The sequence below is a fragment of the Lepisosteus oculatus genome, chromosome 15 (genome assembly GCF_040954835.1).
Source record: "Lepisosteus oculatus isolate fLepOcu1 chromosome 15, fLepOcu1.hap2, whole genome shotgun sequence".
In the NCBI taxonomy this organism is placed as follows: Eukaryota; Metazoa; Chordata; class Actinopteri; order Semionotiformes; family Lepisosteidae; genus Lepisosteus; species Lepisosteus oculatus.
Genome location: NC_090710.1, coordinates 5263155 through 5287504, shown reverse-complemented (window position 1 = coordinate 5287504; position 24350 = coordinate 5263155). Strand labels below are relative to the sequence as shown.

The following is a 24350-nucleotide window of genomic DNA, read 5'->3' as shown; positions in this document are numbered from 1 at the left end:
CATATAAGATCACATGGAGAGCAGAGAAAAAGGGAATTAAGAATTAAGGGAATAAGAAGGAAAGGAGGACAAGGATAGAGAGAAGAGAGGAGTTGGAATGTGAAGCTTGCGAGAGTGAGAGCGTCAGGCGAGAGCCCCTGCTTTATGATCAGCCACACAATACCTGACTGGAGCTAAGTATTTGAATCTTATGAGATAGAGCTATTCTGATGTTAGGGAACTTGATTTCCTGGGTAAAAGATGTCTTTTCTGCTTAGGGTGCATTCTTAGAATAGGGAGATAGACTATCATTTATTTTGTGGCAGAGAGAGAGATTAAACTACAGGTTGTATCGAATTTATTTTGAAAGGCAGCTTATCTCTTATTTGGCCTCTGTAGGTATTTAGAGTTTAATGCTTAGTAGAGGTCTGGTGTTTTCTGGGTGACCAGAATGTTAGGCCTCTGAAACGCCTTGTTTGTAAATACTGTACATAGGCTAATGTGTGTGTTATATGTTTTGTTGTATGTAGTGTAGTTTGTGTCTTGTCATTGTAATAAATATTTGTTTAATCCAGTGCCTGGATTATTTCACCTCTCACCAAAGCTGTGCCAACGAACACGAGCCTTTAATTATACCAGCTGCCTGGGTATCCCCCATTCATAATAATATCCTTTTAAAATACTATCCTACATTATTTCTTTCATAGCAAACGTTTATCATGTGAACGAAAATGTAAGGACATGTGCGGTTGTGCTGAATAAACAGGATTGAGTGTCTACAATCTGGCCTCAATCACTGCAGAACCCAGAAAGGTTTAGCGAGCACTATGTTAAAAACATAAGGTTCGAAATGAAAGGGAGCCCATTAAGACCATCTAGCCCACGGGGCAGTTGATTTAACCTAATTGATTAAAGGATTTCTTCCAGACATTTCTTTAAAGAAATCGGGGTATTAGAATTAAGAGCATGGCTGAGGAGCTTCTTTCATAGTCGTACAAACCTTGCTCTTGCTATTAAGATAGTAATAGAACGTCCTTTTACTGTATTAATAGAAAATAATTTAAAAAAACAAGGCAGGGTGAACTTAATGTCCAAAAAAAAACATTCACTGGCACACCAGATACTCCTATCACCACACACAAAAAAAACATTCTTTACAAATGTCTGCCACCAGTCATTTATCGTGTCATATGTACTGTATATGTATTCATAATTAGTGTTAAACCTCTGGTTTTATGAATCTGCATCTAGTGTGCTAGTGTTATTATTTCTTGTCACACTCCTGGACACTATATCTGCAACTGTAGAAGCAATATGCATCTTATTTTAGGTATTTATTGACAGCTGTAATGACAAATATTCTCTGTATGGGACTATATTACCGTATTCATTTTACTGGACTAATTCGTCATGGTTATTATCTTTAAATGTCATATCCATAACCAGGGCTTTCTAAAACCTCAGGGTCTAGAGGCATGGATTACTGGATTATGTGTAAATGAATGCTGGAAACTTGCAATGGACATCCATGTAATAATCTATTATTATGAATATTAAAGAAGAATAAGAATTTATAATTTTGAATAAATCATTCAGCCTCGTTCATAACATTTACCTTTATGTTATTACTCTCGTGTTTGTATTTTTTATGATATTTTCAGATTTTTTACTGTGCTGCACTGCAGATATCTAAAAGTATATTAAGGTGGTGAAATATTAATGTGAATGCATTCTCATGGGTTATTGTACTTTGCGGCAAAGTGACATTGCAATAGATGCCTGTCTATTCTGTCTTCACAGTGCCAGACCAGATGCTGCTAGTATGAAAAAGGAGTTTAAAATATGTATGTCCCTCATCTTCACTACTCACTATGAAAGTGGAACTGATTACATTGGGTTAACATAGGTATCTGCAAAACAATCTTCCTCATTGCTGTTGCATCAGACAGCACTCTCTTTGAAAAATCATCTTTAACTTGTCTCTCGTTCTTGGGTCACTCAACAAATCCTCTTAATGAGAGAAAAAAGGGCAAATGCATGTGTTGGAATTAAATCTTAATGTTGTCTAATTACCTTGGCCTGATGGCTTTGCTAATACCGATGAAAAAGTTACCTTAAGTTTATCCTTTACTGCAAAGTCTCTTCCCTACTTTCAAAATGACGTTTCTATAAATGTTCCAGTAAATAAGATTTCAATTAGAACTAAAATTAAAATTAACTTAAAAATAATCAGACTTTGTACTAGTCTGTGTACTAGTCACTTTTAATTTATTGATGTTAATTGGGTTCAAGATCTTTTACTGTACACATCCAGGTGGGGGCTGTGGCCAGGTTTGACAGGTCATTAGTAATGTGTACAAATTCCTGGAGACTCGCCTTGTGAATTGTCAGCAACCTCTAAATCCATGCGGATTTGGTTTGGGAAGTTGCTGAGCAGCAGCAGTAGTGGATAGTGATCAATCAGCATATGATCAAAATCTTGCCCCTGTGATATTGTCTATACCTGTAGTTAGCAGGTAGATCTCTGCCACTTCCAGTTGTTGTACCATTGGAGCAAATATGAGAGGCACAGATTCAGAGCATATCAGCTTTTGGCAGAGAACAGGAGGTAAGCCAATACACTTGAAATGGGGAGGCTTTCATCAAAGGATGGGCAAAAGCCCTGTTGCAGCAGAGTGATAATAATGACAGCAAGCCTGCGGAGCTGGAAGCAGTTAGTCTTAACTCTGTACACAGACACCCTACAAGGGTAGGTCTCGTTATTTTACACAAACATGAATCCATGAAGCAGCTACCTACAGTAGCTGACCAAATAGCCCTATTCTACAAAAAAGCATGCTTCTGCTTGGTTCAGACAGGGGATTAAAAAAATATTTGCTTGAAAGGACAAGGCAACCTCCACATAATAAAAAACGGATTCTTAGGGCAATGTCAAAGCCAGCTGCTGTTCCTCGTATCTCCCTGTCTTTCACAGTTCATTCAGTAGTGAACCAGGGCAAATACTGTAAGTGAACCAGGTGTCGACTTGGACAACTCCCCACTTTACCACAGGCTGTGTGTGACGGAATCCTGACGGTCAGGATACCTTTGTCACGCCAATGAATGGATATGTAACCAAAATGACTTGTTCAAATACAGATGGCTTGAAGAAAACATTAACATGCAGCCAATATCTGGTAAAATTGTCTTAACTGGAGAGTTCAGTATATTACTCAATAAAGACCATAGCGCCTGTGAGTCTGCCCAAGGGAAGCATGGCAAAAAAGAGTGCAGTTTTCTTGGAGAATTACTGCTTGATAAAGCAAGCACATTACACAAACACAACCTTGCTACAGCTAATACATACTTTCACCAAGCTGATAGAGATTTTTGCAGGTAGTGACACATAGACTGTGCTCTGACCCGCCATCTTTACCTGAGTGACATTTTAAAACCAGAGCCACACGAGGTATGTTTTCAACAAACAATGACATAGGCAATTCAAGAAGTACTCTTAACATCCGTATATCAAGGACAAAAATGGCATTGAGCGTACAGTACATCCTGTACAAAAAAGCTTGAATGCTAAAAGGTTGGACAACACTGCTATTGAAAGTATGAAAATGATATAACTGATAACAGTGCCAGAATGAATGATGAGTCTATTAGCAACACCTGGGCAAGCTTAAAAAGTAAGATGTATGAAGCTGCCACTGTCGCACTGGGCTTCCCTGACTGAAAACATGGATAGATTACAGCATGAGAAATCAAAATTATGTGAGATTCCACTCCCTAGAAACTCAGCAATGACTGCAAAATGCAAAGTATGAAGCACACTTACAAAAATAAATGCATGACCTGAGAAATAGTTGATATAACAGAAAAAGCATAGGAAATAGACCCAAATCAAATACTTTGTTACAATTTAGAAGTGTGAATGGTGAATTTTTACCATCAAATTTGATAACATCCAATCAGAAAGATTTTTACTTACACAATATCCAGACACAGATCAGCAAAGATGCTTACTTTGCTAAACTGTTATGAATCATTTTAGTCAAGAACAGAGAGGAACACAAAGGGACCTGATTCAAGTATTCAGTATATTCAAAGGCACACCGCTTATGCCATAGAAATATGTGTTAAAATAAGCATACAAGTGCAAATCACAGTTGTGAGAGTCTGGAATAACATGTTCAGCCATATTATTGGAGTCAGCCATGGCTGGGGACATGACATAACATGGCTTCTTTCAAGAATGAATAGATAAGATATAAAGATCAATTAGGTACTAGCAACCCATCAAGCTAGATGAGCTGACTGGCCTCCTCTCATTTGTAATCTTTTGTTGATGTGTTCTTATGTTGTGTTTGTTAATTTTTTCTGAAGGCTAGGACACAGTACATCACAACACCTCGTAGATTTTGCTGAAATCCTATGGCTGCCTAGATGTATTTGTCAAACAAATAAGAGAGTATCATGGTGTTTGACAGAACGGGTCTCCATTGAGAGTAATGCAACAAATCCCTTTGACATCTGCCATGACATTGAACAGGACAACATTCCGGTATCTACCCTTTCCAGGTTCTGCCTTGCTGTAGTACTTCTGATAATGTTTGAAGGCCCCGAGTCCTGGAAATTAGATCTGCAGGAGGTATAATGGTAAGCTTTTTTATACTGTGCTCTACCTATACAAGGTTTGTGAAATTCAAGTCTATTTTAAACTGCACTTTTCTGGATTGCATAGTTGAATACAAAGTGCAAAGCTTACCATTAGGTTAGGTCCCCTTTTCAGGCCATAAAGGCCCATGGGGGAATGGGGGGCAAGGGCCACCATTTTTTTCTTGACCACCCGACTGGAGGTGGAGGCAATGTGGTCAGCATCATGCTCCAGTCGGCCTATTACCGGACGATTAATTCCCAGTACTCATTTGGAAAGCAGGCTGAGTGGACCTGGGAGCCATCTGGAAGGAATCAGAGCAAGCTACATCACTTGCCACTTCCTGGGATCGAACCCGCAACCTTCTGGTCAGGAGCTACAGTAGATCCCCTCGCCGTCTGAGCTACCACGGCTCCGGCCTACTGTAATTGAAATCCTTTCATCTGTATAAACACTGTACATCAGTAACATATCATGAAATTTACATACACACAGCTCATGCACCTGTAGCAGTTACAGCATTTGCAGTGACAGAGCAATCAGAGTGTCAAATATGGAGTTCCTGAAGTGTACTAAGTATGAAAGCCCTCTTTCTAGCCAGCCATCCAAACCTTTCATTTTTGTTATGTAATAATCATTGTTTCCAGCATCATCAGAATTTTTAATAATTGGCTACAAAGGGGTTGTATATATAAAAAAAGTTTGTTAAATAGGTTTAAGCGAAGTTAAATTCCGTGAAAAATAAAATGAAAAAACATATGGTTTTGCTTTTGAGCCTTCATCAGGTATGATTGAGAGTTTAGAAGGTAGCAGGGATGTAACGTTTTGGAGCACAAAGGACAAAGTAGGTGAGAATAGGCACCGAGCAGGTGAGAAGGATTTTCCAGATGAAGTGAGATCTGGGACGAGAGGTGTGAAAAGCCAAAACCTCTGTTTGAATGGAATGGTTTTAAAACAGAAATGATTATGTCATTGACAGAAGTGGGAAGGTGAGATCCAGGTTTGAGGTTAATCTTGGCTTCAAATCTTCAAAGGTGTTGGGGTGGAAGGGAAGCACCAGTGGAATATGGTTCACGGTCTAGGATTTCCTTTTTGTGTTAGAGCAAAGGGCTGTTTGGGGATTAGGGCCCTGTCATTGCAGTGTGTAACATAGCCAAAGTTAATTAACCAAGAGCACATTTCAAGGGCTTGATTTTGTGGCACAGTGGTCAGCATTGCTGCTTTGCACCACTAGGGTTCTGTGTTCAATTCCAGACCTGGGGTGCTACTGTATCTGCAAGGAGTTTGTGTGTTCAAACTGATCTCGCTTGGGTTTCCTCTCATAGTCCAAAAACATACTGGCAGGTTAATTGGCTTCTGTGAAAATTGATCCTAGGTGCGAGTGTGTGCATCTGTGTATGTCTCTATATGTCTGTCCTGTGATGGACTGGCATTCGTTCGAGGGTGTACCCTGCTGTACACCTGTTGCTTGCCGGGATAGACTCTAGATCCTCAATGACCTTAAATTGGATGATGCAGTTAGAAAATGGATGTATGGACTTCCAAAATCCACCATCCAACAAGCAACAAAGTCAAAATGGCTCTGTGACAAATTTAGAGTTTTAGTGTTTAGCATTTGGGATGGAAAGTGCTATAAAGAAGATAACTACATGAATTACTGGATTTGTAATACACAGAAGTTGATAGTGTTTCGTGGAGAGGCAAATATCCAGAAAAGAAAGAGTGGTATAGAATAAGTAGACTTTACAGATGATTTTTATATATACATTCACAAGGCTCTGGTGCAGAGAACCATCACGTATAGCCAAATTCACATACTGTAGAACCAAGTCCACCCCTATACTGTCACATGTATGTGTATGTGTGGTGAAAAGACATAAGTAACCCTCTCTTATATGATAATTACAGTACTAATGCATTGGCCTTAAGTTAATCACAATAACAATTATCAGCTAAGACAAACAGCAGCACACACAAATGTCTAGTAATCAGCAAAAACTAAATAACATGAATCCCTGCCCTGCGTCCAGCAGGTGTCTTCACTTTGCTTTTCCACCTCTGTGATTAGCACACCCCAATGTAATGAAAAGGGCAATAAACTGTCTGTGAGCCTAAAATGTTGTCTCCACACTGCCAACACAGAACCGGGAGTGTTTGCTACAGTATAAAAACTAGACCACACTGAGATGTGGATGCTGGGTGGTGAGTACTTGGATACGGGGTAGGGTGAGGCTCTTTCACTTCATCTTACGATCCCTGTCTGTTGCACAGCTAATTTAAAAATTGCTTTTCATCCATCCAAGACCCTATCTGCCTGACTGAATCATGAATAAGCAAATCTACGAATGTTAAATTTACAGATGTTGAGACCCTACTGTACTAATAAAATTCCAGATTATTTTTTATTAAACTGAAAACTGAAATTATTTCTGCATACATTTTCATTTTGAAAACATTTTGTAATTATTAATTATAAAGTTGAGTCTGCATCTCAACAGCACACACTGTATAGAATTCACTTACTTTTAATCTTTTTTTAGCTGCCCAAGTGTCCTTGTGTTGGTGGTTGTATAAAAAGAATATGAGTATTAATGGAAATTGATGAGACAAGTAACTCCCTTGTGGCTTTTTATTACACATGTTTCCCTAGGCATTGCCTACAACAAACTGTGCGAAAGCCTGGTTGCTCAGCATGATCATCATGTGCAACTTGTGAAAATGTGACATTTGTGATTTTCAAAAACTGCACACAAACAACTTTAGGAAACAAAATAATTTTGTCAAGATTCTCAGATATCTTACCGAATTAGAGGTGAGTATATCAAGATTAATTTAAATTTTAAGGTCAGTAGCTGTCATACTTTCAGTTCTCCATCTTAATTAATCTACATTCATTTCACATCCTGTGTACTGTAGATGGAATTGTATGACAGGAACGCCACAGTCCCCTAGTAAGTGAGCTAGAAGACTACTGTATGTCTCAACATAAACATACTGTAGATACTTTTCACAAGTAAGACATTTATCAGAGCCACAATAACTTCAGAAGCTTATGATAAGATTGGGTAAAGCACAAGGTGTTGGGTCTGAAATATATAATTGTATATATTAACAGTTCTGCTGCTACCAAATCCTCTTTGTCTCAGAGAGATTACATTCACATTTAGGACATGTAGTAAGACTAGCCAGACACTTCTGGAAAGTGTAATCAGAGTGAAACCAAATTTTTTAAGCGCTTCAATGCAGTGGAAAAGAAAATAAAAAGCTTGCACAAACAGGAATGTTCCAATGTATTTAGAATTTTGGATTTTGAAGAGCTTACCCCAGATTTATTTCCCAAAATGGTTGGTGTGAGATTGGGACTTGGACATCTTTTCACAATGGATCAAGGCTGATGAGTGCTTTGCAGCCAGCCAATTGCAATTTGCAAGGAATAACGACATTCATTATTTGGATATGTTGGATGATGTTTCCTGAGTGCTACAGGAGACTGAAACCATGCAGAGTGAGGACTAACCAATGGGTAGCTGGAGATTAGCAAAGGTGGAGATGGGGTAGAGGGGAGATGCCTGTGACAAAATGCAGTACAGACGGGTTTGTGTGTAATATACTGCATAAACATTAGCTTTACAAATGTAATCGGGAATGACTATGACTTAGAGCAGCTGAGGTTAAAGTTGCTTGATTATCATAATCCCTCCCAAATTTCGGTGAAGAACCCCCATTTAATGCTGACATTCCCCAGCAGATGAATTTACTAGTGTCTGGGCTCTTATCCAAAGGTAATGCTTTCTAGAAACACCAAATGTAAGTAATTCTTGTTACCCAGAGACTCAACTCAGATTAAATCAGAAATTTTGACCCAGTTTCCAATGCAAGTAAATTATTAGTCAAATCTTTGGTAGTAACTTTGTGTCTGCTGTACTTGCCTTTAATAGAAGGCACTTAGTGGATTTGTAATTTGCATTGTGTTGATAAATAACAGTTTCTGATGTTCTGCCTTCACACACAGGGCAGGCCCTTGGTTAAGGTGGCCCAACAACTGCCTAGGGACCAGTGGCCACCAGGGGGCCCTATAACTGTACAACACAACAGATTTTTTTAATTGGCACATTCAGATGTGAGTCAAAAAGTCTCTCCCGTGGCCCTTTCTGGTGCTCCAGTGCTAATCTAGGCTTTTAAAAATTGTTAGTTATATATTATAATATTATTAATTTAGAATGTAATGTAAGTGTAGTCGTTTATTTCACTGTTAATGTTGTTAATAACTCATCATTGCCATAAGATGACAAAATCAGTGCGGTTTCAGCTGCTGCTACACTCATTTAATTTTGAAAAATAACTAACAACTAACATGTAATAGTATAGAAGTAAGTAGTACACTCCTTTGGGAAATTAAGATAACAATAATGCAGAATATATGTATTTCATTTGCATTAATACATTAAATAGTAATAGTAAAAGACAGGTGATCTTTAATATTTTCTCAAGTATCAGACTGACTGAATTTTTAGGGTTGTTAATAGTTGTTAATGATTTTGTAAAAAGGACACTGGAAGTTTCCTAGTAGCCAAATATATTGGATAATAAACAAATCTTCAAGGTCCAGCTGAATCATACGCTACACTGAGAATTGAACTAACAGGACAAACTGACCTTATCAGAAATTGACTGGTTTCATCATTATGTCTGTTTTACACACATGGAACAATTGCCTTTAGTTCAATTACCTGTCTGAGCATGCATGATTCCTTACAGGGTTTTTGTTGGGAGGATATTCAGTATGGGATAAAAGCAGAATTTCCCACTCAGCACACAAGTAGAGACCCTCAGATGTTGTCTAATCCTAGAAGAGAAACTGACATGAAGAAGAATGAAGATCTTAAAAAATTTAGGCACTTTAATCATAGACCTGGTTTAGAAAAAGATGTTCTGAAATGAATACTTTTGTAAAGCCCAAATTACACTACTATTACTATAGGAGAGTCTTAAGCAAGAGATCTTTCTCACAATGGCAAATGATAAAGCTCAATAAAGATTGTGAGTGCTGAAGCTAACTGGTTGAAAGGTGACTCTAAGACAACACTTAATGATTTCACTAATAATTCAAGATTGTGGTATCAACTGACATGCACTTTTAAGAGTAACACTGTATGTAGTATGTACTGGAATACTTTGAACTTCATTTGTAATTGTGTCCCTGTAAACCAACTGTAAAGAACTGCATTATTTATTGTTAATATATTTGATTTTCTGTACACTTGCTGCTGTGTAAACAGTGTAAGGTTTACTTAAGTTAATTGTAGCATAAAACTTCAATAAAACACAGGTTGTTGATATATTTATGTTTAAAGTATTGTTTTGTGCATCTTATCCAGAACAAAAAGGCAATACAAAGACAACAATATTTAATAAGGCTTCTTAAAACGAATGAATCCACACTTCGTTAGCAAAGTGGTAATGTCTAAGATGATCCATGTCTATGATGGCTAAAAATGATCTATTAAATTACATCCTGTAGCTAAATTCTTTTTCTTCGGTCATCTTAATAGCTGCAGCTTAGTGTCTGTTGAAAACTAGAGTATATTATTTTCCATTTCTGGGCTTTGGTACTGTATGTGTGTGTAGGTGGAGGAAGATGGGAGATAATTTCCCTTTTCTACATTTAACTCTTGAAAATCTTTTTTTAAAATCTTCTTAGAGTAGTTGAACAAGGGGCTTTACTCGCACTCAGAGAAATCAGGACTTCAGTGATCACTGTACTGTACAGTATGTTATCAGTATCTAACAGAACAGTTTGTTCTTTTATTGCAGATTGCCAGAATTATTCAGCATTTTTTATAAAGTGCATATCCAGTCAATCATTTCAAATCTCATTAATCTCCTGTTTACATGAAAGTCATCTATTTCTAAGTGATAGAAATTTATTATACGGTAACTGTTTTAACAAGATGATTAAAACACCACACTACACTTGGAAAAAATCTGTGATGTCATATTAACTTTTCGAAGTCGGAAGAATTTAAGACAATAAATGTTTTGTATTTTATATGGGTAGGCAGAATTCGTAAGCAAAAATGGTTTCAAAGGACATTTAGGCAAACTTCAGTTTATGTTTAACCCCTTCACAGAGCTTTTACACAGCAGATGGTCTTTCACCACCTTCTCCATCAATTGTAACTAATGAAAATCTGCCACCTTTAATATTATTGGTTTACTTTAACATGAAACACCCCATTGTCCTTACACTTTAGACTTCTACTTATTCACCTTCAATTAAATCTATAGAGCAAGATTAGATACTCTAAAACCAAAAGGCAGAGGAATCAGTAGATGGTATAATAACCCTGTTGTTATCTGAATTCCAATGAACGTTTCTTCCCTATGACTGAAGCGGGACTCAAACAAGTCTCTGATAAAAGAGTGAAGTTAACAAGCGTCTGATTATGGTAGGTTTAAGGTGCTCCAGGATTGGCTTTTAAGCGTTTCAAGGATTGCTCATCCCTTGGGCTTTTTTTCCCCCCTTCTCTCACTTGATGAAGGAGTCACTCTGCAAAGCTATTTTATTGTCAAGGGAAGTGTTTTTGAGCAATTAGACTTGCATGAATCAGACAGGTTCACTTTTTTTTTAGAAAAGCAAAACTGAAAGAAAACAGGAGGACTGGTACACAGTGTGTCTAGCACAGGGCTCAGCAACTCTGGTTGTTACTTTTTTTTGCATAATTGGCAGAAGCGAACAAGTTTCCAATCGTTCACCTTTTGTCTATTAAAAGCCCTTGCAGTTCCAGGAGGACTGGGGTTGTGGACCTCAATTCTAATCCATTTCTGCTGTTTGTATGGTACTGTAGGGCATGGCTTCTGCTCCTGTGGCCGATGCATCTGCAGTGATGGCTGGTTTGGTAAACTGTGCCAGTTTCCTCGGAGCTGCAACATGACGGATAAGGAGAGCAAGAGCCTGTGTGAAACGTCAGATGGGGTCATGTGTAATGGGAAAGGTAAGATCAAACTGAAACAAATTAAAATAAAACTAAAAGGGTTTTCTTAACAAAGTCCATCTTCGAAAGTTCGAAAGGTTATCTGATATGATCAGTCATAATACATTTCTAGATCCTACTTTGATTTAAACTTCATTCATGCCCATGTTTTTTTATATCTAGGGTCTCACTAATGTCATATCAAGCAATGGTAAAAATGCAGGGCTTCTATTTTTTATTTATTATTTCAGATGCTGCTTCTTATGTCTAAAGCTGAATTGAATTTCAGCATTTTGGAAGGCTTTTATTATAAGGGCCATCAAGTAGCCTCATATCAATTGAGGAGATGTTAAGAAAATCTAAGAACTATTGCAAACTACTATAAGTGCAAGAGAAGCAAATTATTAATACCAGATTTTTGCTGCTTGCATAAATACAAAATAGTTGAAACTCCTCATTTTGAAGAATATTCAGACAAGCACAAGTCTTATACAGCATGTATAGTACAGTATATACTGTATTACTTGGCTGTTTTGTGTGAATAATATTGAATCACAGCAACAAAAATCTACTTTTCCTGCTCTTCTACACTCTAGAATTTTACAGAAAATCAATTTAAATTAAATGAATTCTTCAGCTATATCAGCCTTTAACGTCAGATGGTCTGCTCTTATTCCTGGATAATTATTATCTTTTTGTTCCTGGTTTAGTTCTTGTATTTCTTTATATCAAAAACACAAAATGAGAAGTGACAAGAATATGTTTTTTATGGCTTTGCTGTTTAGTGTAATGTATTTTAAATATATCAATATCACAGTATCAATGACTGCATGTAATATTTTTCATCTCTCTGAATCAGGAACATGATTATCTTGGCCTCTAAATTATTGCTTTTGAGGAGCTCAGATTGGGGTAAGAACCTGTTTTACGATATGAGGGGCAGCAAAACCGTTTTTTCATTTTGTATAAATATAACAATACACTTTAATGCCTATAGGCTTTTGTGAAGCTTATCATATATATGGTGACAGATATGATAAGCTTCACAAAAGCCTATAGGCATTAAAGTGTATTTAAAGATTTTAAGATGAAGCAGATATTTGTAGTACTTTAGGGAATGTAGGGTATTGCCCTAGTAAAAATAAGGCCCCCAAAGCTGTTTTAATTAACACAGCTTTAATCCATGTATATATCTAAACTATAAGAAATCAGATTTAGGTGATCTCATATTTTAGAAGGCCTTCCTGTAAAACCTGTTGCAGAATGGATCAGTAACATTAAAATTAAAACAACCTTTTCAGGAAACCACAAAATGAGCTTTTTTGACAAAGTTTCTCAAAATGTTGAGTAACTGGATGGAATCTTGAGCATCTTCATGCTGTACTTGAGGAACAGTGCAGAATCGTTGGATATTTAATAAGGTTCACACTGCTTTTCTTACATTTTAGATGTTTTTAGATTCATTCTGTAAAACAGCATGACCAATTTTCTATTACCACTACCTTGTAGCTTTTATTGATTTTGTTGAAAGTTTTATTTTTGAAGCCCAATTGCATGTAATCTTTTGAGAGCCTTCATGTACTGTAGATATTATTCAGACATCTGCACCCCTCTTAAGCTTCTCATGGGATTTCAGTGGCAATATTTTTATTTATTATTAATTTGAATTAATTTCCACAACATGTACGAGCATTTAGATGTTTATGGTAAAAAAGGGGTACTTGTAATTGAAGGCTTGAGACCTGGACATACTGTATATAGTAGAGGTAATGGGATATTATCCAGAGAAAGGTCACATGAACACGAGGAGAACATGCAAACTACATACAGAAAAAGAACACCCAGTCTAGAAGTGATCCCAGGACACAAGAGCCAGCAGGGTTAGCTCATCAGAAAATGTGATTGCAGTCATAAACAGCACCGGTATTACAAGCATTGGACCTCCATTGGAAACATAATAATTCATTTTCTACACAGAGTACTGTTGACATACTGTATCTCATGGTTATATTACGTTTTGTACAAAGTATAATATACTCTAAACCAAACCCCCAAAAAACATACCATAAGCCAAGACTCTGTGAAACCCATAGTTATTTGATCTGAGACAATATGTTGATCACGTGCTTTTTTGCAGTGTTAGAATTCTGACTTTTATTTGCATTTATTATTTACTTTCTGATTGGTTGGATGATCCTAGGCAATTCACATTCAAGAACATATTAGCTGATAAGTAATAAAAGAAATGAGACAGCTCAATGACAGAGTTCTTTGAAGTACTGTGCTGTATAAACCGATTGCAGTACAAGTAGAAAGAAGAACAAATGCAAGCTACAGTATAGTAAATGAGTTGAAGGATGTACACTCATGGACCCTGCCTGATATAGAGAAGAGAGTTAAAAAAACAAGTCTTGTAAATTGTCTGTAGGTTGTTATCCATTTGAAGTAGTGCAGGCCTTCTGATTTAAGACGAAAAGATCACAAAATCTCAGTTTTAGGGACGCACTTGAAGGTAGTCAGAGATGGTCTTCATATTCACAGAGAACTGGTTTCACGTGGGGACTAAGGAGTAAAATACAGTAAAAAGATCCAGGAATTAGGAGAGTTACTAACAGAGAGCCACCATATGATAAGCAGAGGGGACAAGCAGGGTAAGGGGAGCAAGAGAGCAAACTGGACTGGAGTAATGAAAAGAGAGCAGCAGGCGAGGATAAGAATCTAAACTGGGTGTATACTTGTACAGACCAGCAGTCTTAGGAAAGAGTGAAGCACAGAATTTTCAAGGTAGAAGTAAAGCAGAGAAAATACTTGGTGAGAAAAGTTTTGAAACAATATGGAGTGAGTGGGTGGCGATTGCTGTTGATGAATTTATATTCTTCCCGGATCTCTTGTTGTTTATGTCTAGTCTGTAATGCTACTGTAACAATCCTGGCAACTATATTTTCTTTAAAAAGCATTTGAAAGCTGAAGAAATATATTGTGGAACAAGTTAATGCTACAAAATGCAGTGAAACTGACAGGTGAGGCATTGTGCACTTCAGGCTTAAAAATCTTATTTACAGGTCTATGCACTGGGTAGTTATTTGTCCTCAAAATAACTGATTTGTAGAACATCATTGAGTGCAGGTACAGCACAATAACAAATCCATTGCTTTATTGCTTTATATATACTGTATATAGAATAGGATTGCCACTGATGGCTTTCCTTGGGTATATTACATAAACATAGTAAAATGAAAGCAGTAATACACCTTTCACAACCATTATTTTGAAGTCCCTACCACAGGTAAAAATAGAAAAGTTTGAATGGCATCTTTTCCTTCAGGCAGCATTGAATAAGAGGCAGACATTGGGAAATTCATCTATCTGACTGCCAGCAAACTTCATTTAATACCACTCTAACAGTACATCCAACTGCTATAAATGTCCTTTTAAAACACAACAATAAATTTTACAAATAAGGCTGCAATTTAGTTTATCATTGTGTAAAATTAAGACATGTTGAGAAAGGGGGTCCATTTAGAGTTTGTTTTGTGTGCGTGGCTGCAGTTCTAAAGGCTTAATACCTCCCCTACAACAAGAAAAACAAAAATCAATGGCAGATGCTTCAAAAGATGGAGGTGTTTAAAATCAGGAGGAAAGGTTACAGGGAGATTTTTGTATGAGCATGTGTGGCCTGTTAGAGCACCTGTTTTGTTTGTGGGTCTATCAAAGCCAATTACATAGCCTCAATTAGGATTAATTATACAAATCCTGAACTGATTGCTCCCACACTGGAGGCAATCATTACTTTTTCCAAACTGTCTAAAACAGATGAACAGGGAAGCAATCTCTAATTTCAGTAACCAATCTTAAAAGCAATTCTGGCACCAGCAGGTGTTGCTTCAGTGAAGTTTTTTATGACTTTCCCCTTTTTTATAACCCTTAATATTAAATTAGAGTGAGCAACTAGAAGGAAATATGAGGAAAATCTGAAAAAACACAGAATCAGCAGTCAAGGCAGCATATTTGTTTTCTCCAAAATATTTTTTTTTTAGTAGAAAGCCACCACAGAGTTAGATTTTTGGAAAATATGATATACAGTATTGGTTTCAGTAGCATGAGTTGGTATATTGTTGTAGATTTCATTGGCCTACAAAATCGTATCTTTTTGCGTAAAAGTACAACTCAATGTAAGAAGTCATCTTACAAAAGGTCCACTTACACTGGGTTGTATGACATTGACGTGACATTCTAGCTTTCACAAGTATCATTAATTAAACATTGAAGTCATCTGTTCAAGATTTAACTATGCTTTTGAATGGGTGAGCATGTGTTGACAGCAAAGGAATGAGTAAACGTTAATTCGAGATCACACAAGAAGTAGGCCAAAACTTTGTGTTATTTCCACATTGTTCATTCAGTGTGGAATTACAGTAACTTTTACTTTTTCCGAATTATATTTTTGCTATTCAACTGTTTACCCATGCTGCTTTCAATTTTATTTTTTCGATTTTGATCTGTCAATTTCAACTATATATTGACCATCAAAAGAAACTTTGGTTATGTGTGTTCTTATGCATGTACAATATGTATAAATAAAGTATATTAATGTTGGATATTGTTGTAATGTTATTCAAATTATTTTGATTAACTGATCATTCGTGACTGACTGTGATACATTCTAGTGATTTTTACTGTAGCATAAGCACTAAATCTGTAGGTCCCAAGGCCACAGTGCTCCTAAGAGACAACTACAACTATCGTCTAGCTTTCATTCCAGCCAAGCTCTAATTGATGACTTTGATCTGCTTGCTTGTTTAGACTATTGGTTAACTTGTTTCTGCACTCATTCCTGAGTTTCAAAAACACCCTACTTCAAGGGCAATGTTTCCAACAATTCAAGAACACAGAATTTGAAGTAGTCTCTCCTCAAATTATTTGTCATTACTGTATGTTTGACTAAACAGCTGTTACTAGGTGATCAGTTAAGGATGAACAGACACAGGAGGGAATAAAAATGTAGCAAGCACTTACACAGTCCTTTTTGTGTTTTAGTACATTTCAGGCAACACCCCTGAATGAGGGGAAATCTGAAGTTATTTAAACTATGGTCAGGAACTTGGTATGAGCAAATATCAGTATCCTCCAGGACCAGGACTTGAACCATAGACTAAAAAACCTGATGAGATAGCGATCTGTTTGCGATAGAGGTAGCTGATCAGGAACAGGTGATGAGATTGCCTATTTAACCTTGAATGTCAAGCCGGGTGAAATTCAAGAACGAAAAACACCGAACAATATGCCTCCCCACTCAGAAGAACAATGCCTTTGTGCAAGTGATATGTTGGAAGCCAAATTAAGTCAGTCCACTGTTGTTTGCTGTTTGGGGTCTAACCTAGCAAGCTGTAACAGCAAAACATACTCTGTCAATGCAAGGCCACACCCTGGAACGGTATCACTCACAACACTGATTCTCACAATGATATTTGTCCTTGGGGCCGATTTTCATGCTGCCAGCTTCAGTGCGTGAGGAACGCAAGGTTGCAACAAAGGATTGATGGCAACATGACACGACACTACATTGATTAACTTCTGATTGATTAGTTCTGGAATCTCTAGGTTGCCCTTGTTGCAAACACATCCATAACAACTTCCAACAAGAAAATGGACATCCTTATGTTGCTCTTTTAATGGCAGCTTTCTTGGGAAATAAGAATGGGACTGTTCTGCTGTGGAAACCACACTTGCCAGTCATGAGGACTTTTCAACATCTGAGGGATGAGCGGAAGTATAGCTTATATTGCTTGAATCCCAGGCCACATGAACTACTAGACTGTGACATTCACACTAGCTCCCTATTGATCTACCTTGATGATAACAAACGTTAATCAGCATAGTGAATCTACCTGTGTCACATCTGTTCAATAAAATGTCATTTTTTTCTGATAATAACCTTGCAAATGTGTTGAAGTAGCAAGTGATAAATTTCATTTGATGCTCAGCATATATCAAAAACGTAACCTTTGTATAAAATGTCACATTCTTAACATTTTACGATTTCAGGTTCCTGTCACTGTGGGAAATGTATCTGTTCTCCCAGGGAATGGTACATATCAGGAGAATTCTGCGAATGTGATGACCGAGAGTGTGACAAACAAGATGGGCTGATCTGCACAGGTAATGAACAAAGTGAAGTGTACAATCACCTATCGACACCTTTACAAGTTGTTATAATCTGGATCACAATCCGCTTCAAATCTATTGACACTGCAAGAAAAAATACAAGGTGTTATGAGCACAGAAAAATATTAACAGGACTTTTACAGAACAGAGACAGCAAACTTTTCCTGTTTTGGTTTAATTGAGATCTATTTAGTGGATAGATTTTTTTATGTGTGTGAAGCAAAATGTAATTTTCTCTAATCATGACATTCCCATTTTTCAAACAAGGCTGTAGAAACCTTTTTGCCTGCCGCTCTATACGTCAGTGAATTACAATATGTTTATCACATCATTGTTCAATTTACACAGTATGATTCACAGCATGATGAGTTTTATATCTTTTGTCATTTAGCAGTTTGCATGTCAAACACACACACACCATTTTACATTTTATTTGAAGGTACATGACCAAAAATATAGTCAAATAGGAGCTACTGTACCAAAAATAAGTTTCCTCAGACATATTAACTAAATACATATTGTTCTTAACCACAACTGCATGTGTAACCATTCTGACTTTGATCTCCAGTTCCCTTATTTACTTTATTATATCACATAACTGTTTATTACATCACACTGTGCAGGAATGTTTATTTGGAGGTGGTGCCAAAGGCAAAAACAGTATGAACCTTTCAGAAAAGATTAAATTAACTCTTTCTAGTCCTTTAACTAAAGACTTGCCATTAAAGGTCAAGGCAAAACAAACATTATAAATAAGAATAAGCTCCTTGAGAGCTTAATGTGATCACAAGCATTATTTTTATATCATTATTATAAATCATTTGCTGAATATGTCTGGTAAATAATAATGAAAGACTCTAAAACATTTAAAAGAGTTACATAACTGCGATATTTCATAATGAAAAAACTACGGGATAAAAACAAGAATTATTGAATGTCACTAATTAGCATATTTATAAATACGGTTGTATGCTACATCATTTTAATGCGTCTCATTAAAATCAAGTAATGTTTGTCAGGGAATACAAGCTACTTAACAGAAAAATAAATGTCTCACCGGGGAAAAAAGTAAAACTTTCCTTCTCTGAAGAAGAGTGATACACTGTTTATATATGCTGATTTATATTAGTACAAGCAAGCACCAAAATCAACATTTTTGCATTCAGGAATTTCATGGATTCTCTGAAGCAAGCTATTCTCATTATATGTTCAATTGATGAGTGATGTGGAAAATTAAATGTATTAGCAATGGCTTTAGATTAATTTAATGCAGCATAGTTTCTAATTAAAAACATTGAGTAGCAAAACTATGGCAGGTTTATTGTTATGACCCCAAGTGTCTGGGGGTAAAGGGGTGTAACATTTGGGATAGTTTTGGGATGCAGGTGGGTTCTGGTGAGGGACTTGGGAAGCGTGATAACAAGGGTTGGTGCAAAAGTGATTATTTTAAGGTGAATAAGTGACTGGTTTGTAAAAGGACACAATAACACACAGGGAGAGGAAACTAGAGCAGTTCCAAAGAAAAGAAAATAAATAAAATGGAGCTGGCTAAGAAAGTGAGGGGAGCTGACCTAACTACAAAGAAAACCCGAAATACTCAGTCTTCGGCGTCTTCAAACACCCTAGCTAACCTCCACTGACTACTCAAAACCATACAAGACAAACGGCACTCACCCATACTAAACTAGTGTTACTAATACAAAAATCAACTAGGTGTGTAGAATGTACCCAACAACCTAAACTAACCCTATACACAAAAGTTCACACAAATACACAAGTGAACTATGAATACCAAAGGGAAAACAAGTAACAGGGTACAAAAGAACACAGAGGTTGATAAAATATGTCTGGGCAAGGTAATGGCTAAAAAAAGGATAAACACACAACAAACAAACGAAAGTACAAAGAGACTAACACAAACCAACAAAAACAACAAAACTGAAGCTATACAAAAACGCACACGAACAAAGCCAAAGCAAAAGCTAAAAGCGAAACAAAACCGAAGCTAAGCCAAGCGGAACCAAAGTAAAACGAAAGGCCCCTTCATTCAGAAAACCTCCAACTAATATACTAAATAAGCTGCACTCTGATTGGCCAAGAAGCTGACTGATGATGACGTCACAAAGAAACAATGATGTAATGATGGATCAATGGGGGAGGGAGAACAATCAAGGTCAGGAAGTGTGGAACATAGCAACAAAACACACATGGACCACACACTGGGACGTAACATTTATAAGAACTACATACTGTAACTCCTGGTTTGTTTCAGACACCTTATTTTTAATGACTAATTTTAAATGCTTCTCAGCCCACTTTTGCTTCATTGTAATTCATTCAAAATACAGTACATTTTATTATCTTACAGCTCATAATTTTTCAATAAAATGATGCACAGACAGAAAATAGTACCGATAAACATAATTATGCTAACAGATTATTCCTAAAGAGAATCTCTCTCTGTCCTGTGTCTTTATACCATCATTATATGCTGGATATCTTTATTTAACCTTTTACAAAACATTTTTCTATCCTCCATGACACATCTGAAATCCAGGCTGTTGTCTAAATTAGTCCGCTGTTTTTATTCAAATTATAGTTGACTCACAGCATAACTTTATATTTATATTTATAGAACTAGATGTACTTTCCTTTTTATTTCTACCCTTTCAATATAAAATATTGAACCAGCTTAGAAGCACATATTTTTTTCAATTATTATAAAAGTGTTTGGATAAATAAGGTAACAAGTCTTATGGTAATCTTGTATTTGTGCATAAAATAAATAGGAGCAATCGTAAACAATTGTTTCCACGCCTGTTTGGCCTGTTGTTTTTTCTGTGTACCATGCTTGTGAGTTTGTATGTACAGAAGTAAAGTGTGCACATGCACACAGATCTACCTGAAGCAGCGCAAAGATACTGAGATAGTGAAAGCAGAGTCCTTGCATGCTCTAGAAACGCTGTCTCACACCACAGCTACAGTATTGGAGAGATTGGCCATTACTGCCTCTTCAGAAATAATAGTAGTAACAATATTAGCACCACTATTAAAAAACGTGGAGCCGTTTGTGAACTGCTACTAATTTCCAAGCACAATTGTTGAAAGATCGGGTTAGGGATTTTTTTTCTGCACAACTACTGTACAACTACTGTACAGTGACAACTACTGTACAGTATACAAACCTGACTAGCCATTCCTACTGTAGATCACAGCAGTTTGTGCATCAGCATAGCTAACAACTTAAAATTTTGTGTCGGTAGCATACAAGGGGGACTTTTGTGTTGCCATCTCAGCATCCAGTCCAGAGCATACCCTGCCTTGCACCTGTTGCTTGCTGGGATAAGTTCCAGCTTCACCGTGATCCTGAATTGGATGGCAGTTAGAAATAGTATAATATTCTGAATTACATGAAAAATACTTAACTTCAGTGTTCTGGGTGATTTAATAAACTACTCCAATTTGGCTGTCATGTTTAGCAGTGGCCCAGATTCTCAGTGAAATATTTTGTTTTTCATAATGCACTACAACAAAATATTTGTAAAAAGCATCTCCAGAAAAGGACGTTTAGATGTATTAAGATATACTGACTGCTTCGCATTTTTAAATTATAAATAACACAACTTTTTCCTCATTAAATTTGCTCTTAAATTTGTTCCATTAAATTAGTGAGTCTGACATTTATTCACTGTAACAGCAGGTCAACATGTGGGGCTGAACCAATTACAGTGCCTGTACTGCTGCCTGGATCCTGAAATGTAACCCAGCAGGGCCAAGAACAGTGGGATGATGACAGACTGAACAAAATAACAGCTTGTAATCTGGGAACGAGGGGGGGAAAGATGACAATTACGAACATCTCCAAGAGTCTGTGGGAGTGGAAATAAAATCTTCTGGCTGATTTCAAAGGAAAATAACAGTTTCTTTACACTTAGAACTATGTCAGTTTTGTTAATTTGAAGGCTTTTAAACTGCTTATCTTAATTTGGGGCTATCCATTTTCTGTTAAATCAATGGAGTCTTCTTAATAAGGTATTTTATATTTATATTTTATATTTCGGGTATATACTGTATAGAGCTACACAGGCAATTATGCTTTTAATTTACACCGTGTGTTCAATGTCATATCAATTAATTTGTCAAGATTTATATGATCTTTAGTGCAGTCACATATAAAATATGAAGGACAGGGGCTCAGAATAATGGATGGGCACATGTTCCCAATGATCCACTAGAGCATTTCTTTACATTGGTCATAGAATCAAAAGACTAATTCATAACCTCAACTTTAAACCTGTGTTAAAGTGAAGTGATTAATCACTGTAAGGAAGTACTAGAGTAAGATGTAATGAACTTAAAATGCTCAGAATTCATATTTGCTGTGTTAAAATTAAAGTAATAGGAATAACTGATTTAACATTGACAGTTTTATAGCAAACATAACCAAGTTTACCCCTATTCTGTTGCATAACTTACTACAGTATAGATCACTTTATTAGCCCTATACAATTTCTTGCATTAGGAATTTGTCTTTTCGCATACAGACAAGCTATCCTCCTTCATATGATAATTAAAGTAATAATGCATTGGCTTTAAGGTAAGTAAAATAAATTTATCTAATAAAACAACCAACAGTATTCAAAAAACAAATTGTCATATCCAGGCCAAGACTTACTCGTGGCCTGCTGTTGCCCCTGGCAACAACAACATTCCCACAAGCTCACAACATGCCACTTAAACTGGATCAGGGCACCTTTCATTTAAGCCAGCATTTTTCAATCAGGCACCTGATCTAGTTTACAATCAACGTAATTACATATCTTATTTAATCACCTCAAACTGCTGTATCGTTACTCCATCATTAGAGCCTCAACCTCTGTGCGAGCACTTGCTTCTCTTTGTTCGCTTCACTTTGTTAGAAAAGTTTCTTCTTTTAATTCAATGTTTCTTCACCTTATTTTTGTGTTTCCCTTTTTTGAATCATTTTTACAGCCTCAGTTCGCCAGCCTCTCCCCTTTTATTTTTTCAGCTGGGAGCCTCGCTTATTTTTTCTAAGAGAGTTCCACACAGACTGTATTTTTCACTGCCTGCATCAGATCTACCTTGTTTTTCCTGACCAAGCCATTCACCGCTTTTCTTTTAACATCTTTAACAGCACACTGGAACTTGCGTTTGAGACTCAACCAACCATCACGCTACAGCATAACAGTGATCAGCTAAAATAAACATGAATCCCACCACTGCATCCAGTGGATACCTGCACTTTCTCTCTCTGCCTTCCCAGATCAGTGATTAGCATGGCACACTATAATGAAAAGGACAATAAAACTGTTGGTGAGCCTGTAAAGTTCTCTCCAGCCTGTCATTCCCCACATCGCTAACACAGAACATGAAGTGTTCATTACAATACAAAACAAGACCACGTTGAGATGCAAATCCTGGGTAGTGGGTAATTGGCCAGGGGGCAGTGAGAGGCTCATTTAGAAAATGATTTGTGTAGCACCATTGTTTAGGAGAGGACTATGTATCAACAAATCAAAAACAAATGGAAACAAAAATGCTAAATATCTTTGAGGTAACATAGTGTCTTACCATCTGGCGAGCAAAAATAAAAGTCTGGTACACAGTCCTTGGTACAAAAAAGAAATGATAGCCCTAAAAGACACAATCAAAACAGCATTATTTCAGCACATGGTGTACAGTAGTTACAATAATGTTGGTAATTAATAAAGTCTGAAGAAGGCTCACACCTGAAGAAGGCTCCACAGCCAAAACATTGTGTTTTCTTTCTTCTCTTTTCAGCATGGAATAAACCTATTACTTGTTCCTTTACAGCCTACGCATGCTGACGCAGCTACCCACCTGAATTACTAAATTCTGTGTTGCTGAAATCCACGTGCCTCATGCAGTTACGGTATATCATAGCGAACTGTAGAAGAGCATAACCAAAAAGATGAATAGGATTGTCATTGTAGGAAAGCACAAGAAGCCACACAACAAAAAACAAAAAATAACCCCGCCCTGAGATTTGTCTTGTTTGGTGTTCCCACCCTAGCTTCTTGAGGATGGAGTATGGGTTAGATGTGCAAACACAAGTCACCAGAAGCATCCACAATTTGTTTAGGCAGGTTACCTTATTAACAAGATGTCATGTCATTTGCTGTGGAATGTACTCATCCTATGTTTCACAAAAACATAAACACTGCACTTGAATTTCTGTTTGCAGGCATATCCATAAACTCTGTAGTACGCATAATTTATTAATTTTATTTAAATTTTGATTTTGGTGTATTGCCTCCCATGACTACATGGGGTATCATCAACCACTAGAGAATAAAATTAATTTGGAAATGAATTAACCTTTAGGCATGTCAATTGCATGACATCAAGCTACTATAAGGATTGACAACTCCAGCAACATCCCGAGTGCTTTGCGAATTGGAATAGCCCTTTCCGGGACTGGCTTGATTAATAATGCATTTATTCTTAAGAGTTCTATGGCAAATATGGTTTAAATCTTATTTCTGGAAGCAGTCTTTTTTTTAATTTGCTAACCAATTCACAGTTTCTATATTATAATCATAAAAATAAGA

At 36.7% G+C, this 24350-nt stretch overlaps 1 protein-coding gene across 3 annotated transcripts in view; it reads left to right on the top strand.

Moving 5' to 3' along the window:
- Positions 1 to 24350, top strand: part of itgbl1 (integrin, beta-like 1) — a 106468-nt gene that overhangs the window by 73683 nt on the left and 8435 nt on the right. For all 3 annotated transcript variants that reach the window (XM_015363460.2, XM_006638900.3, XM_015363459.2), the window contains exons 9-10: positions 11467 to 11613; positions 17638 to 17751. In XM_015363460.2, the coding sequence (XP_015218946.1) occupies positions 11467 to 11613; positions 17638 to 17751 (261 nt within the window). The remainder of the gene's footprint in view (positions 1 to 11466; positions 11614 to 17637; positions 17752 to 24350) is intronic.